Source organism: Lissotriton helveticus, chromosome 1_1, assembly GCF_964261635.1.
Source record: "Lissotriton helveticus chromosome 1_1, aLisHel1.1, whole genome shotgun sequence".
Lineage (NCBI taxonomy): Eukaryota > Metazoa > Chordata > Amphibia > Caudata > Salamandridae > Lissotriton > Lissotriton helveticus.
Window position 1 is genome coordinate 1,471,313,182 of NC_136057.1, and position 15,127 is coordinate 1,471,328,308.

Consider the following 15,127-nt stretch of genomic DNA (forward strand, 5'->3'; position numbering starts at 1 on the left):
CCAGCTTTCCGGGAAGGTGGCGGAGTTGAGGGAGCCGTTGATGACGTCTCGGAGGTGTGGTGCTATGATGGAGTCTGCTTTGTTGAAGATGTGGTGAGGGCATGGGTCTGTGGGGGATCCTGAGTGGATGGAGTTCATTAGGCGAATGGTGTCTTCAGTGGTGATTGGGTTCCAGTTGTTAAGGATGTTCAAGGGGGGTGAAGGTACTGCAGGAGGATGGGTGGGTTGGTCTCCGGGTTGGTTGTTGAAGCTGTTGTGGATGTCGGCGATTTTGTTGTGGAAGAATGAAGCTAGGGAGTCGCAAAGTGTTTGAGAGGGAGTGATGTCGTTGGAGTTGGCTGAGGGGTTGGTAAATTCTTTGACGATGTTGAACAATTCCTTGCTGTTGTGGGCGTTGTTGTCTAGTCGTTCTTTGAATGCGGCTTTCTTGGTGGTCCGGATCAGTTGGTGGTGTATGCAGGTGGCGTTTTTGAAGGCGTCTCTGGTGCTGGTGTTTGGGTCTTTTTTCCAGGCCTTCTCAAGGGAGCGACAGAGTTTCTTGGATTTCTTGAGATCATCGTTGAACCAGGGAGCGTTATTGCTGCCTAGTTTAGTTAGACGTTTTTTCAAAGGTGCTAGGTTGTCGGCGCTGTTGGTGAGCCATTGAGTGAGGTTGATGGCTGCTTGGTTGGGGTTCGAAGAGTGGGCCGGGGGGTTTTGAAGAAGCGATGAGGAGATCTGGTCAATTGTGATTTTGTTCCAGTTTCTTCGCAGAGTGGGTTGGGGATGGTTGTGGGTTGTGGTCTTTTTGTAGAGAAAGTGAACGCAGCTGTGGTCCGTCCAATGGAGAACTGTGGTGTGACTGAAGGGGATATGTTTGCTGGAGGTGAAGATGGGGTCGAGTGTGTGACCTGCGTAGTGAGTGGGGGTATTAACAAGTTGTTTGAGTCCGAGGTTGGCGAGATTGTCCAGGAGGGTGGTGGCGTTGCTGTTGTTGCTCTTTTCCAGGTGGAAATTGAGGTCTCCCAATAGAATGTAGTCCTCGGAGGGGAGGGCGTGTGGGGTGATAAAGTCAGTGATGTCTTCACTGAATTGTGCACGGGATCCTGGAGGTCTGTAGAGGAGGGTGCCTCTGAGTGTGGTCTTGGGGTCGGTGTGGATCTGGAAGTGAAGGTGTTCGGCGCTGGCGAGGTTGACGTCTGAGCTGGTTGAGATGCGGATGGAATTCTTATGGATGATGGCGATGCTTCGTCCTGTTTGTTTGGTGCGGTCCTTACGGATGATCTTGTAGCCGTCCGGGATGGCAATGGTGATGTCTGGGGCTGATGAGGCGTTCATCCATGTTTCTGTTAGGAAGGCGACGTCCGGAGAGATGGTGTCTAGTAGATTCCAAAGGTCGATGGCGTGTCTGTGGACCGAGCGAGTGTTGAGCAGGATGCATTTTAGGTGGTTGGTGTCGGAGCTCTGGTTGGAGTTTGTGGGTTTGGTGTGGGTCTTGATGCAGGTGAATTTGCAGGAGTGGCAGGTGAAGGGTCCATGGGTGTGTCCTGGTGCAGCTTGGGCGCAGTTAGGGAGTCGGCCGGGGTTAAGTGCTAAGAGGGTGGAGGCGTCGTATGTAATGCGGGTGGGGTGGGTGGTACGGGGGCCAGGGGGTCTGGCGCTGGGCGCGGTCCAGGCGTAGACGGGCTTACCTTTGGCGCGTTCATGCATCTGTCATAAGTGGAGAAGTGGAGGGGGGCGGAGCGTGGGAGGGGGAGCTGGGAGGCGGTAGCGTAGGGGGAGGGACGGGCTGCAGGCACAACAAAATGGTGGAGTCAACAATAACAAGGACAGCAGGGCGCTATGGGCGCAAAAAATCAGGCAGCACACAATATTGATGAAATCACAGAGAAAAGCAATGCGGAGCACTATGCCACAGATCGGCTTCCAAGTCAGTTTCTAATTAAGTTTAAGGCAGAGGGGGAGAGGCAGCGCTGCGCACACAGGTCAGTAAAATTAATCTAAGCACTGGGAGCAATGCGAGGAGAGAACGAGCAGCGTTATGCACACAGGACGAATAAAATATTTGTAAAACAAATAACGCAATGCAGGGTCAAAAAGATGAATGGCAGTGTGGACAGGCAGCGCTACGATACCACTATAGCGCTTGCAGGTCGGTAGGAAGGCTGGAGCGACCGCTTCACACGGGGTTAGGCTGGTCACCATGTGAGGCACCAAAAAGAATATAGCCAGTGCCTGGGAGTAACAAGAGAAAGAAATCCATCAAATGTAATCTTTAGAGTGTTAGCTTTAATCCTACGCTGATTAAATAACACTGGTAATTAATGAAGCAACTCTAAGAATATATAGCGCCCTGATGCCTAGCGGATATCTTTTGTGCACAGCGCTCAGTCCAAAAAGAAACCAAGGATCGGGCAAACTCTCAGAGTAGAAAGCCAGTTTGTCCTGAAAGTATGGTGTAAAGAGATCAGTGTGGTGGAGAGAAAGGCACGGTCTGTTGCTGGCCCTGGGTGAGATGCACGGTAGTCGTAAAAGCAAAGTAATTCTATTTGGTACAAGGCCCTATGAAAAGATTGACTAGACAATTTTAAGACACTTGAACTCCCTGAGCAAGTCTTCTTGCACACTGTAAACGGCTGCTCCTAAGAGCTTTGGTTTATTTGGGGTTGTGCTAGGAATTGGTACACATGGATGATGTTGTGTTTGGAGACCTGGAGCCCCACTCCCACACAGCAGTGATCATTTCTCACACTGACAGCCAGAGTGCTTGAAACTACCCAAGTCAAGATAGAGGGGACTTTAGATTTCGTGCCCATTCAGTCCCTGGACTTGCGGCAGAGACTGATGATCAGTTTTGTTGGTGGTAAAAAGGGAAAGCACATTACTCTTTACCATGAACAGTGTGTCCTGAGCCCCGTACCTAATCACTCCGCACAGTGACATGCACCCGGTGCCAGGCGTTGCTCAACACGCCTCTCAAATTCCAGATTGGTGCAACAGTGTCAGGCTGCACATTGTAGCTTGAGTCTACAGCCTTGCATAGAATATTCAACTCTTCAACTTTGGCAGGCAAAGGGGCACTGAGCTCCCAGAGTTTCCAGGCCCAGGCATGGCCAGCCTTCTGCTCCTGCCCAGATAGGTGGGCCACTTGCCATGACTGACCACCGTCCAATGAAACATCTACACGGACCACCTCGCGGCCACCACCACTCCATGCGTAGCCCTTCACTGTGATAGTCTCCAAGTCCCTAGTCACCACATCGCCATTTTTTGGCTCAGTTATGGCTGATTGGATAGGCAGCTCTTGGATGGCAGGGGATGTCTTAAAGTCCACAGTGTCCCAGTCCACAGAAGGAGCGAAGCCTTTATAATCGTTCTGCTGCCAGTGGCTCTGGCTCTCATCTGGGCCCACAGATACTTTGCCTAGCCATTTAACATTCCTGGCGCCCACCACACCAGGCACAACAACACGTATTGGGAAGCCATGGTCACGCGGTAACTTCTGACCATTCATCTCATAGGCCAGCAGAACCTCGTGCTCAGGGCTAATGGCCACCTTGAAAGGAATGGAGGCACCATAAGCTGTACCAGTCAGGTCTTTGTCCAGCCCTTCAAAACACACATGCTCCGCTCCTTCCATGCCGTCTTGGAAACCAGCTTCAAGCAGTACATCCCGAAGCTTTGCACCGCCCCATGTTGCGTTGCTGATGGCTGCTATTCCCCAGTCCAGCCCCTTTACTTGCTTGATAGCGTTCATCTCCGAGCGGCGGTTCCCAGCACATTGGAGTGTGGCTGTCACCTCGTGCTTGGTGAACTTTGTCTTGAGGTCAGCCAGAGTAAGAACCATAGACCGACCCCCGGGACCCTCAACTTCTAGTTTGTATGAACTGGCATCAATGTCAGGTACTGGCAGGTGGTTTCTCTTAAAGAAGAACTCGTTCGGTGTGATGAAGTTCTCAGATAGGATCTCAGTGGGTGGTTCTCCATTGAACGGCTTCAGACTGTTGACCCTCATGGCAGGGTGACGCTGGGGATCCCGGGAGTATGGATCCGACACGTCAGCAGCAGCAACCTCAGCTTCTTCTTGAGGGCTTAGCTCCCCAACTTTGTAGGCCTTAAGTATCTCCAAGACATGTTCCTGGTTGTGAACAGCATACATAGCCCAGAAGGGCTCAAGGGAGCCCCCTGCTGCCAGCATGATGCGGCTTCCGCCAGGATGCAACTCCACAAACTCTGTGATGTCGAACACGTCACGACCGTAAGTCACCCACACACCATCTGCCACTGTCTTGTGCTTTTGCACCTCCTTGCGGGTGTAGATCTTAGGGGGAGAAGAGACCGAGTCTCCTGGCTCTCTTGGTTGGTCTTCAGACAAGGCAGAATCCGCCCAAGCCACCTCCTGCAAAATAAAAAAAAAATTAAATTATTTTTGTAGAAAATACAAATCACGGAGTAATTCTGAGTGTAAAGATCATAAGATGGTCAGAGGTAGTTGTCCCATAAATATTGGTGGATAATTATGTGAAAAAAGAGTAACATGGTTAGAAAGGCTTGACAGACCTAAGCTATGCAAGGAGGTTATTTAATGTGCTCATGGCTTTTCCTGCTGTAGTGAATACCATTGTTTAAGCTAAGTTTCTACTTTAATATCTAGTATAATATTCATGCTAAGACAGGACTCCCTGAAGAACAATGGTAGGTAATAAATACGTAAACTGAATTTGTTTCCCTCTCCCTGCCCTAAACAGCTCCCACGTATTGTGTGTGCATGGTCAGAATGCAGACGGTACCCTTTTTGAACTAACTGTTGAATGCTCTTGTACCATTTATCTACCACATATTTAGTAAGATGACTTTACTCACACAAATGTTGCTTCAGCAAACTGGATTCTTTTTATTTTCATATCTAAAAAATACTTGTGAATTATAACAAAGATCACTATTAAACACTGAGACAAAGAAGCAGCTTTCTAGCACATTTTGTTCAATAGTAAAATGTGCACTGTAAATTTATGGATGTTATGCTAATCTGAGATACTGAAATGTACAACTTACATGAAAGAAACACTAGATCCATTCCAAATGAAAAATTGTTGCTGAAAGAATCCATGGTGCCCATTATATCTCAACATTTATACATAGTCAGGTTCCATTTCCGGTGTATATATAGGAGTTGTCTGAACTTTGCCCTTTCTGAAAAGTCACCCCAAATATTTTTGTCTTTTTGCTGAACCTTATTTTTGCTGGCTATAGAACCCTGTGCAATTTACCCCTGCTAACCAGTGGTTAAGTATTTGTGCTCCTCCCTTCAACATGGCAAAATTGGTATACTCCTGACTTGCATATTTAAATTACCTGTAAGTGCCCAGTATATGGTACCATGGTATACCCAGGGCCTGTAAGTTAATGTCACAAGTGGATTGCAGCACCAATTACACTATCCATTACAGTTACAATGTAAATATAACTGCAGTCCTGCCACCTGCAGTCTGGCTGTGCAGGTGTTAACTACAAATTCGACCTGACAAAATAACCCCTTTTGACAGGCCAAACCTTTCTTTTACATAATTATAAGTCACCCCAAAGTAGGCTTTATAGCCCATAAAGGAAGGGTGTGTGGTATTTAAAAGTAGGGCATGTAAAAGTTTAATGTTACTGTCCTTATAGTTAAAATGCTCTCAAAGCTATTTTCATTGTAGCAGGTTTGGCTGTTCCATAGGAAAACACTCAGATGCAAAAAATAAATACTGATCATATATCTAGGAAATGGGACTAGCTAGGAAAATAATTAAACAATTATTTTTAATAGTGAAGTCAGATTTGTTCAAATATTATGAAAAGGTAATTTTGAGAAGAAAGAAAAACTATGCGCCCCCTTTTCATACGAACAAACCTGCATGTGTATGTCCATGCCAATTTGAGGCTGGACTGGGCCAGTCCCTTTTGCCTCCCATTCGGCAACCAATGCAGGATGGGGAAACGTACCTCTATGGCTTCCTGTACTAACTCTAATGAGTCTCAGAATGGGGCCCCTAGCAAAAACTCTACAATTAACTTTAGGACTCAGCCATTGGGACCCATAATGAAGAATTTGCAATTGTGAAGGAGGAGGTGGGCTTACATGCCCGTGTTTCAGCCCCTAATTAACTTGTCAGAATGTATGTAGCACAAATACTTTATCCCCTAACACTAGTAAGGCGAAGCAGCCCATGGCCAATGTAAATTCTGCCCTCAAGATGGGAGTGGGGGGAGGGAGACAATTATAGTCTTGGCGTATATACACCATGCAAACCCTATTATTGAAGACTCATTAACGGACACCGAGCCTCTGGGCCTGCAAACGGAAGAAGGCAGATGTCCTCTCATGGCTATAGTTGCCCATAGCGTTTCAATCAACAGCGACGTGAGTGGTAATCCTGATCAGCGCTGATCTGCTAGATACTCTATTTAATCACAAAATCTCACCTTAGAATATTTCCGAGGCACAAAAATGGATCTGGAAAACGTATCTCTAGCAATGCTCCAGCATATTGTGAGGTGGCACAGTGGAGCTCTGCACTGACTCCATACCACCCTGAAGTAATGGAGTAGAGCCTCATATATATGAGACCCACTGGTGTCCGCTTCTTGCTCGTCTCTTTCTGCACCCTAAGAGGCTGAATAAGAACACCAGGTAGTACTAGTGTGCAAATTCTTAATTTGGGACCTAGTTATGTAGGGCCACTTCACGGAACAGGGATACATATTCACCAGAAAGAGCATTAACAAAGATAGATAGGTTGTTCTTTTGATGCATACTTCCAACAGCAGAGTCCCCACCTTAGAATATACGCCAAAGCAGTACCTCCCCAGGTGGAAGGTTTTTGGGCTAGACTCAGACCAAAAAGTCTTGTGGGACCGAAAGGGAGAAACGTCCTTCCCAGCAGACCTGGCTGTCAAGGCAGCAGTAAATATAGGCACTGACCCCCACGGCACAGCCTGGCAGATATCAAGCACAGGCATTCTGAATGTCAACTCAAAGATGTTTCAGCCTTAGTCAAGGTGGAATGGGCTCTCGAGCATTTCGGTTGCTCCTTTTTGGCCAGTGCAGCAGTATAGTGTAGCAGATCTTAACGAGAAGGACTGTTCCCTTCTTTTACAGGGTCCTCTTCTGCACAGCCTTCCCTTTCTTAGCCCAAGACAATACCACAAACAGCTGATCGTCCACATGGTGTTCCGTGGTACTATCAATATAAAAGCTTAAAGCCCTTTTTGGGTCCAGCCGATCAAACTTCTCCTCCTCTATCGACGGGTGAGAATAGGGGAAAAAACACCAGCAGGGTGTTGAGTGCCCAAAGTGGAAAGGAATCAGAACTATAAAAAAGAGGCAGCTGGAGTTCTCAACACCAGTTTGTCTGGGGAAAAAGGTGAAATGTGGGGGAGGGGAGATGGGTGGACGAGCCAACATGGCGGACGCTTCCTAGAGCGAGCCGGCCCACCGTGAGCAATATCCTGTAATATCCTCACTACTTCCCCGCGTGGACAGGCCATATTGATCCTTTAAACACCAGGGAGACTGCGGCAGGACCTGTGTCACTGCCGGGGCAGCGCCTCTTGACAGACTCGTCTTGATGACGAAGGACGCTCCCGGGCGGGGCAGCGCCTGCCTTACAAGAGTGGTTGTGTCCAACGATCACTGAGGTCCCCATTGTCAATCGGGCGTTGGGGGTCTGGTCTCATCGGCGGACCCCGGGTGCGGGGGAGTGTGCCGCTCCTAGGTCGGAAGACGGCTCAGCCAGCCCTGTGTTGCTAAGGAATGCCAAAAGAACAGTTGATGGACAGAATGCAGAACAATGTCATACATTCACCCCAGTACAGAGATCTCGGCCTAAATCCATCGGTTTTTTTCTCACCATGCCATTCCAGTTTGGACCCAACCACATGCAAATCAGTCTTGACCCTGTACACAATGGGAACAGTCCAGCCCGAACTGCCAGGCCAGGTCCTCCCTGGACTAGAATCAAGCATCCTAGGACCGGTTTCGGGCTTTCAGCCCTCATCAGCCAGGATAGCTTGACTCCAGTGGCACAGAGAGCACGGAACCCACGTCTGGGCATACCCATCCCACTCGGGGTGACAAAATGCAAAAAGAACAGTTGATTGACAGAATGCAGAACAATATCATACATTCAACCCAGTACAGAGATCTGGGCCTACATCCATCGTTTTGTTTCTCACCATGCCATTCCAGTTTGGACCCAGCCGTATCCAAATCAGTCTTGACCCTTCACTCAATGGGAACAGTCCAGCCCGAACTGACAGGCCGTGTTGCTGAGGAGACTGTACTACTGCTGCAGCCTGCATCCGGGGCGTCCCGCGGAGGTGCGGACTGTTCTCGTGAAACCACCATCCTGACTGCTGCCGGGCGGCATCTGCAGACCCTTGGGGCATCAGGGTGATCCAGCCAGCCAAAACCTGCTGCCGCATCCCCGGTGATCGGCCGGGTGGAGGAGATGACACCTGACTCCATAATCCATTGGAGGCTCACAGCGACATCAGAATTACAGTGAGCCGGGAGGGGCCTACTCCGCAAGTTGAGGCATACTGACTGACTGGGGGCAATAGTGGTTTGTGATGCTACCCCGCGGTCAAAGTGCATGTGGTTCCCGATCACCCGTCAGTGACGGAGACAAGATTACCTCCTGGTGCTAGACGCCTTCACACAGTGGCCTAGCTGGCGTTGGGGATCCCACGGCTGGGCCTCTTGTTGTGAGGGGACCCGTGGAGCCCCGGGGCCTTGGTGAGATGAAGGGTGTCCTGCATCGAGTGGCGGAAGCGGCTGTGGTAGCCTCGGTGCAGCCTGCTGATCGGGACCGGTCAAATCCGTGAGGTCCGCCTCCTGGTCGTCTCTCCCCTACACTCAGGCAGCCCCCTTGTGCTATTGCTTGGTGGGCTTCGCCACCAACATGACAAAGGATAAGACATCCGCACCCTGCACAAAACATAGCACACTAGATCAGTACACTACTGCCCCGGCGGGCGCTAAGGGAGGATTGGACGCAGGCGGCCTTATACAGGATAATACAGCCCTACTGGCTGCGATCGCACAGTCCTATCACATGCTGGATGTCAAGATCGGAGCTGTGGGCACGGAGGTCTCCTTTCTCCGCCAAGATCTGCGCAACACGGTGGATTGGATCACTGAAGCGGAAACTCGAGTGTCAGGTGTAGAGGACATTGTTACCACGCTGCAACAAAGTGTAAATCGTCTCACAACCCTCACCCAGGAACTTGTCACACGCGTGGAAGATGCGGATGGCCACGCGTGACGAAACAACCTAAGCTTCGTGGGATTTCCCGAGGGCAGCGAAGGGGCTTCTGTAACGGAATGGCTACACTCCCTTATGCCGGAGGGCTCCCTCTCCCCGTGCTTCGGCGTAGAGTGAGTCCAGAGCCCTGACGTCGAAGCCTCCCTCTGGGGCTCGGCCCTGCTCACTCACTGCCAACCTCCTAAACTACATGGACAGAGATGTGATCCTTCAGTTTGCCCGGAATCACAGGGACAGGCTAATTCACGACTCTCAAACCATTATGATCTTCCCGGACTATACATGCAGTGTACCACAACAGCGTCAATCCTTCGTGGCCGCCAAACTCAAATTAAGAGACCTTAACGTCCAATATATGCTGTTATACTCCGCATGGATGCAAGAAATCTATAAGTCCAAAACGCATAAGTTACGTACTTGTGTAACGATATATCTGTAAGAGACATTAGTTAGTGATAGATTCCTAACCTTAGAATATCCCTAGGCGTCAGACTGGATCCGGAAGGTTTTTCGTCAGCAGTACCCTTGTGTGTCGGAAGGTGGCGTTGTGTGGCTCCGCATCTGTTGCTGGCGCCGGGATGACGTCATGGAGACTACTTAGGCGCCACCCATGCGCGCTGACGTCAGTTCTGTACACAACTTTCCCCGCCAGGAACGCAGAGCCATACAAGAAACTGACCAGTGGTGCCATGAAATTAGGGCCCCGAAAGGGTTGACCTTAACCGTAGAAATCAGTTCGCAGAACGGGGAGGATGGGTGGAGTGGTAAGCAATCTATCACTAACTAATGTCTTTTACAGATATATTGGTAAACAAGTAAGTAACTTGTGCATCTGAAAGAGACACGTTAGTGATAGATTCCTTACCTTAGAAAAGATACCCCAGCAATGCCAACCCCGGTGGTGGGTCTGCAAACAAAGATCACACCAGAAAGTCACGGACAACAGAACGGCTAAAGAAGTCGTCTCTGCGGACCTGACTGTCCAGGCAATAATGCTTGGTAAACGTGTGCAGCGAGGCCCGCGTAGCTGCCTGACAAATGTCCTGCAAGGGGGCGCCACGTCCTAAGGCAGTAGTGTCTGCCGTAGCCCAGGTAGAATGGGCACACAGCCCCACAGGAGGCGGCTCCTTAGCCAACGAGTAACAGGCTTTGATGCACAGAACGACCCACTGAGAGATGGTCCGTTTGTGCACGGCACGACCTTTCTTGGTCACCAATGTAGCCAACAAAAAGTTGGTCATCCACCTGGAACTGTTGTGTGCGCTTCAGATAGAACGAGAGCGCACGTTTTGGGTCCAGACGGTGGAGCCTCTCTTCCTCTTTTGAAGGATGCTGAGGCGGAAAGAAGGTGGCCAAAGTAATGGTCTGCCCGATGTGGAAGGGCGTGGCAACCTTTGGCAAGAAAGAAGGACGAACTTTGCTGCATCTTTACCCTCAGCAACAGCTTGGGAAAGCACTGTCCTAGTCTCTTCCAGACACTGAGGTAGCACCTGCGCAACCGTGTCCCATACATTGTGGGAATAGGGGCCCAAGAGGCATTGGGTGTTCACTGACCACAGCCCTAAGCTGGCAGATGAAAACAGTTTCTTACCGAAATGTTCCAGCTTTTTGGATTCCTTATCGGGCGGAGCGGTAGGGAATGCGCTCTGGGAAGTTGAGGCCTGGAGGACCAGGCTTTCCGGGGTTGGGTGGGTAGACAGAAAAGCAGGGTCACCCGGGGCCGGGCGATGGCGCCTGGCTACGTTCCTATCCACGGGAACTCCTGTGGCTGGTCTAGACCAGGTACCCATCAAGATGTCAGTTAAGGCCTCATTAAACAGCAGCAGGGGGCTCCAAAGAGCTTGCCGCCAGCTGAAGCACTTCACTGAGGAGATTAGTGTTAAGGGTCACTTTAGGCAGGTCGAGGTCAAGGGCCTCAGCTGCTCTACGGAGCACCACAGTGTATGCAGCCCCCGCCCCCATGGCCACAGCAGGAGGAGAAGAAAACCAGGGTCAGAGGAGAGGTCAAGGCCACCGGCATCCTCTAGCTCTTCTGTTCATTCCTGTTCCGACCTGCACTGCTGTGTGAGAGGGTCCTTAGACCCCTCCCAGTCATCCCCTTCCTCCACTGCCTATGGAACTGTGGAGGTGGGGGAGGGACCGGGGAATTCAAATTGTCGAACGGCGCCGGAAAATGCGCCGGACGGCGTTGGTCCGGCTCCTTGTCCCAATTAGGGTCCCAACTAGGGGCGAAATTGTCCGGAAACCCGGGCAAGGGCGGAACGAATGGAACCCACTGCTGCGCTGGGATCGGAGCCGCCGCCAGAGGGTCCTGCGTCGCCGGAGCCGATGGCGCCAAGGGAGGACATTCAACTGGGACCGCGGGCCCGAAGGCGACCCGGCGGGAGCCTGAGGCCTGAACAGACAGTCCATGGCTGCAAGAAAATCTTGCACCTGGGCAGCAGTTGCCGATGAACCCAGTTAGAACGGGTAGGACGCGGTACTCACAGGCTCCAAAGAAGCCACGGGACGGGATCCCCCAGTCCCCTCGTCCGGGTCTGGAGACAGGCGGGGGGACGTTGGAGAGCGGAAATGCTTCTTCGACTTCTTCTTATGTCGCCTCGTACCCGATTCCGAGTGGGAAGGCTTTGACCCAGAGGAGCGATGATGATGATGGCTCAGCGATCGGTCCTTCGATCGACCCCTGGACCTCGAACGGCACGGAGACGATGGCCGGGCCTCTAGCAGCTTACAGGCCAGACAGTCGGAACATGATCGGGAGTCAAGGTCGCGCTCCAGACAGTAGAGACAGACGCCATGGAGGTCGGCCAGCGACATCGTGCGGCGACAGGCCCCGCAGGACTTAAACCCAGGCATCCCTACATGGCACCAGGAGTCAAAGACTCAAAAGGATGAGACAAAAAGTCTCAAAAGAATAGTTAAAAAGTGACTAGGGTACGTGCTCTAACCGGATCTGCGCTTGCTGGAGTGGAAAAAGAAAGAACAGATGTCAGTGTGCATGAGTGGCGCCTAAGTAGTCTCTGTGACGTCATCTCAGCGCCTACGACGCCAGCGACGGACAAGGAGCCGCACAACGCCACCTTCCGATGCGCAGGGGCATGCTGACGAAAAACTTTCCGGATCCAGTCTGACGCCTGGGGATATTCTAAGGTAAGGAATCTATCACTAACGTGTCTCTTTCAAATACTATTCTTTGACACTCCAGAAGAGATATTCAAATGGACTGACAAAACCAACCTGCTTAAACCCAATACTCTGCCACCGCTTGGATCAGACTCCTCCCAGAATACTAAGCAGAACCGTCCGAAAAAACATACATCGCGGCCAAGACATCGATCGAGATCCAACTGGCACTCCCTGACACAGGAAGAAGGTTCATAATTCATCTGAATTGTGTGTTTTCTTTTTCTTCTCCCTCCCCCATTCCTTTTCTCCCCCTTGCTTCTCTTATATGTAAAAGACTGATGCAGAAATGTGACCTTAATGCCGAGATCTAGTTCACGTGGGGAACTGAACGCCACGGTTGGCGCTACAAATCCCACCCAACGTTCTAGGGTTGATGATTGGGGGTGTGGGGTTTTTGGGGACCCATTGGTGTGGGGCCCTCAGGGCTCCCCGTTGGGGTCCTGGGAGTGCCCCCACCGCGACAGGTACTTCAAGTTTTCTGAGGTATTGGGGTGGAGGGAGGGGGGTTGGGATGTTTATTTTGAATAAGGTTTATTCATTGTTGAATAGGCACAGACATAAGTGCCTGCCTGACCCCACGCACTTCTCACATGTGTATCATTGTCCCTAAGTCATAACTAATGGCCGACACTCAAATGGCCCATTTGGGCTCGATTAACATTATGACCTGGAATGTGCAGGGAATGCTGGATAAAATTAAGACGGGCGCAGTGTTAAAACAAGCCAAAAGATTGGAAATAGACGTATTACTGATGCAAGAGATGAATATGATGGGGAATGGAGCCCCATGGCACAGCCATCCTTATACATCACAGGATACCCTTTATATGTAACCGGACCTGGCTAGACTATACGAGGAGGAGTCCCTGGTCTTGGGCAGATTTAATGTCCTCCCCGCCCACTAGTTCACACCTCAGTAGAGAGAATCATACGGATTTGGCGTACCTTGTCGAGAGGCCTCTCGGTAATGGGAGGTGACTGGAATGACATCATGCAGCCCATATATAGATGGTGCAATGGCGTACATGATGGGGCCATGGGTGAATCCAAGCTACATTCCGTAGCATCCTCCCTGGGGTGGTCTGACACGTGGAGGGCTTATCATCCCGCTGACCCTAGATATACCTTCTTTTCGCCCATACGGGGGTCCCTATCCCACCTGGACTACATTTTCCTCCCATTGTTGTTCGCTCACCGGGTTGAGTCTACCGCTATTCTTCCGCTGGGTCTCTCTGACCATTCCCCAATGACACTCAAACTAAATATGGAACCTAAGCGATCCGGATTCCGATGGCGAATGTCACCTTGGCATCTGAGGGACCTCGAATACGTGACAACCCTTTACCAAGCCGTCACAGACTACTTTACACAAAACAGAGAGTCAGCGTCTTCAGGAATAATTCTATAGGAGGCCTTCAAAACCACCAAACGTGGTATTGATATTAGTTATCGCGCTGGGGCAAAGAGGTACCGCCTCGTACAGATAGTGGACCTAGAGTCTTGCCAACAAGCCCTCGAAGACGAGATGCGGTCGGGAGAGGGAGACCAGGCTCGCCGCCGGCTTCTCTTCTTGCAACAACAAAATAGTCAATTACTCACAAATGAAGCGACCCATCACAGAATGTACCAGCGGGGCTACAAATCAAGCAAGGCTCTTCATCGCTTAGGCCAAGTTCACAATCACCGACTCCAACACCAGTACTAAGGGCTACCGATGGCACACTCTGCACTAACCCCCAAGCGGTGGCCCAAGCATTTGCGGTGTATTACGCCGACTTATATAAGGAAAGGGAAATCATATCTTCAAATCTAATTAGAGAATTCCTACGCGAAATACTGCCCAAGCCAGTTTCAAATGAGGTGCATGAGCAAATGGAAGCCCTAATCACGATGGAAGAGCTCACCACCACTCTCCATGATATGCGCCCTGGCCGGGCCCCTGGTCCAAATGGGTTCCCGAGTGAATTTCTCAGTGGATGCAGTTCCCCGACAGGCCACTACAGGAAGCTCTCGAACAGGAGATTCTCCAGCTTGATTGGCTTCATGCCAAAATCGTAGTTTTCTTAAAAACAGGGCGTCCTCCAGATGACCCGTCTTCATATCGCTCCATTTCCTTGCTGAACCTTGAAGCCAATCTCTTAGGGAAACATCCTCGCAAATCGCCTCCTACCACACATACCAGAACTCATCCATCCCGACCAGTCCGGCTTTATGCCACAAGCGCCCACACGTCACAACATTCGACAGGTACATAATGCCCTTGCCATGGTATCGAGGCTTGGCTGTCCCATTGCGGTCCTACTCGCAGACATCGACAAAGCATTAGACTGTGGATTGGAACTACATATTGCTCTTACTACAAGCATTAAGCCTTGGTCCAAAATTCCTAGCATACGTTCGCCTCTTATATACTGATCTTTCCACCTCTGTGGAAGTGAATGACGCTTTATTTACCCCATTTGCCATCGGTAGGGGCACACAGATGTGGTGTCTAATATCGCCCCTCCTTTTTGCGCTCGCTATAGAGGCCTTAGCAGCATGGGTGAGGCTGGACCCCCTGGTCTGAGGCTTTAACTGGTCCCAAGAAGTGTCAAACAAGATTGCATTAGATGAAGATGATGTCCTGTTTTTTTTCTTACAGACCTAGGGTTCTC

The 15,127-nt window shown here is 50.5% G+C and overlaps 1 protein-coding gene across 4 annotated transcripts in view; it reads right to left on the minus strand.

Annotated features, from left to right (window-relative positions):
• Window positions 1-2,603: 2,603 nt before the first annotated feature.
• The window catches only part of LOC144828247 (sulfite oxidase-like), a 393,607-nt gene continuing 381,083 nt past the window's right edge, over window positions 2,604-15,127 (minus strand). For all 4 annotated transcript variants that reach the window (XM_078686329.1, XM_078686324.1, XM_078686328.1 and 1 more), the window contains one exon: window positions 2,604-4,378. In XM_078686329.1, the coding sequence (XP_078542455.1) occupies window positions 2,900-4,378 (1,479 nt within the window). In that variant the 3' untranslated portion in view covers window positions 2,604-2,899. The remainder of the gene's footprint in view (window positions 4,379-15,127) is intronic.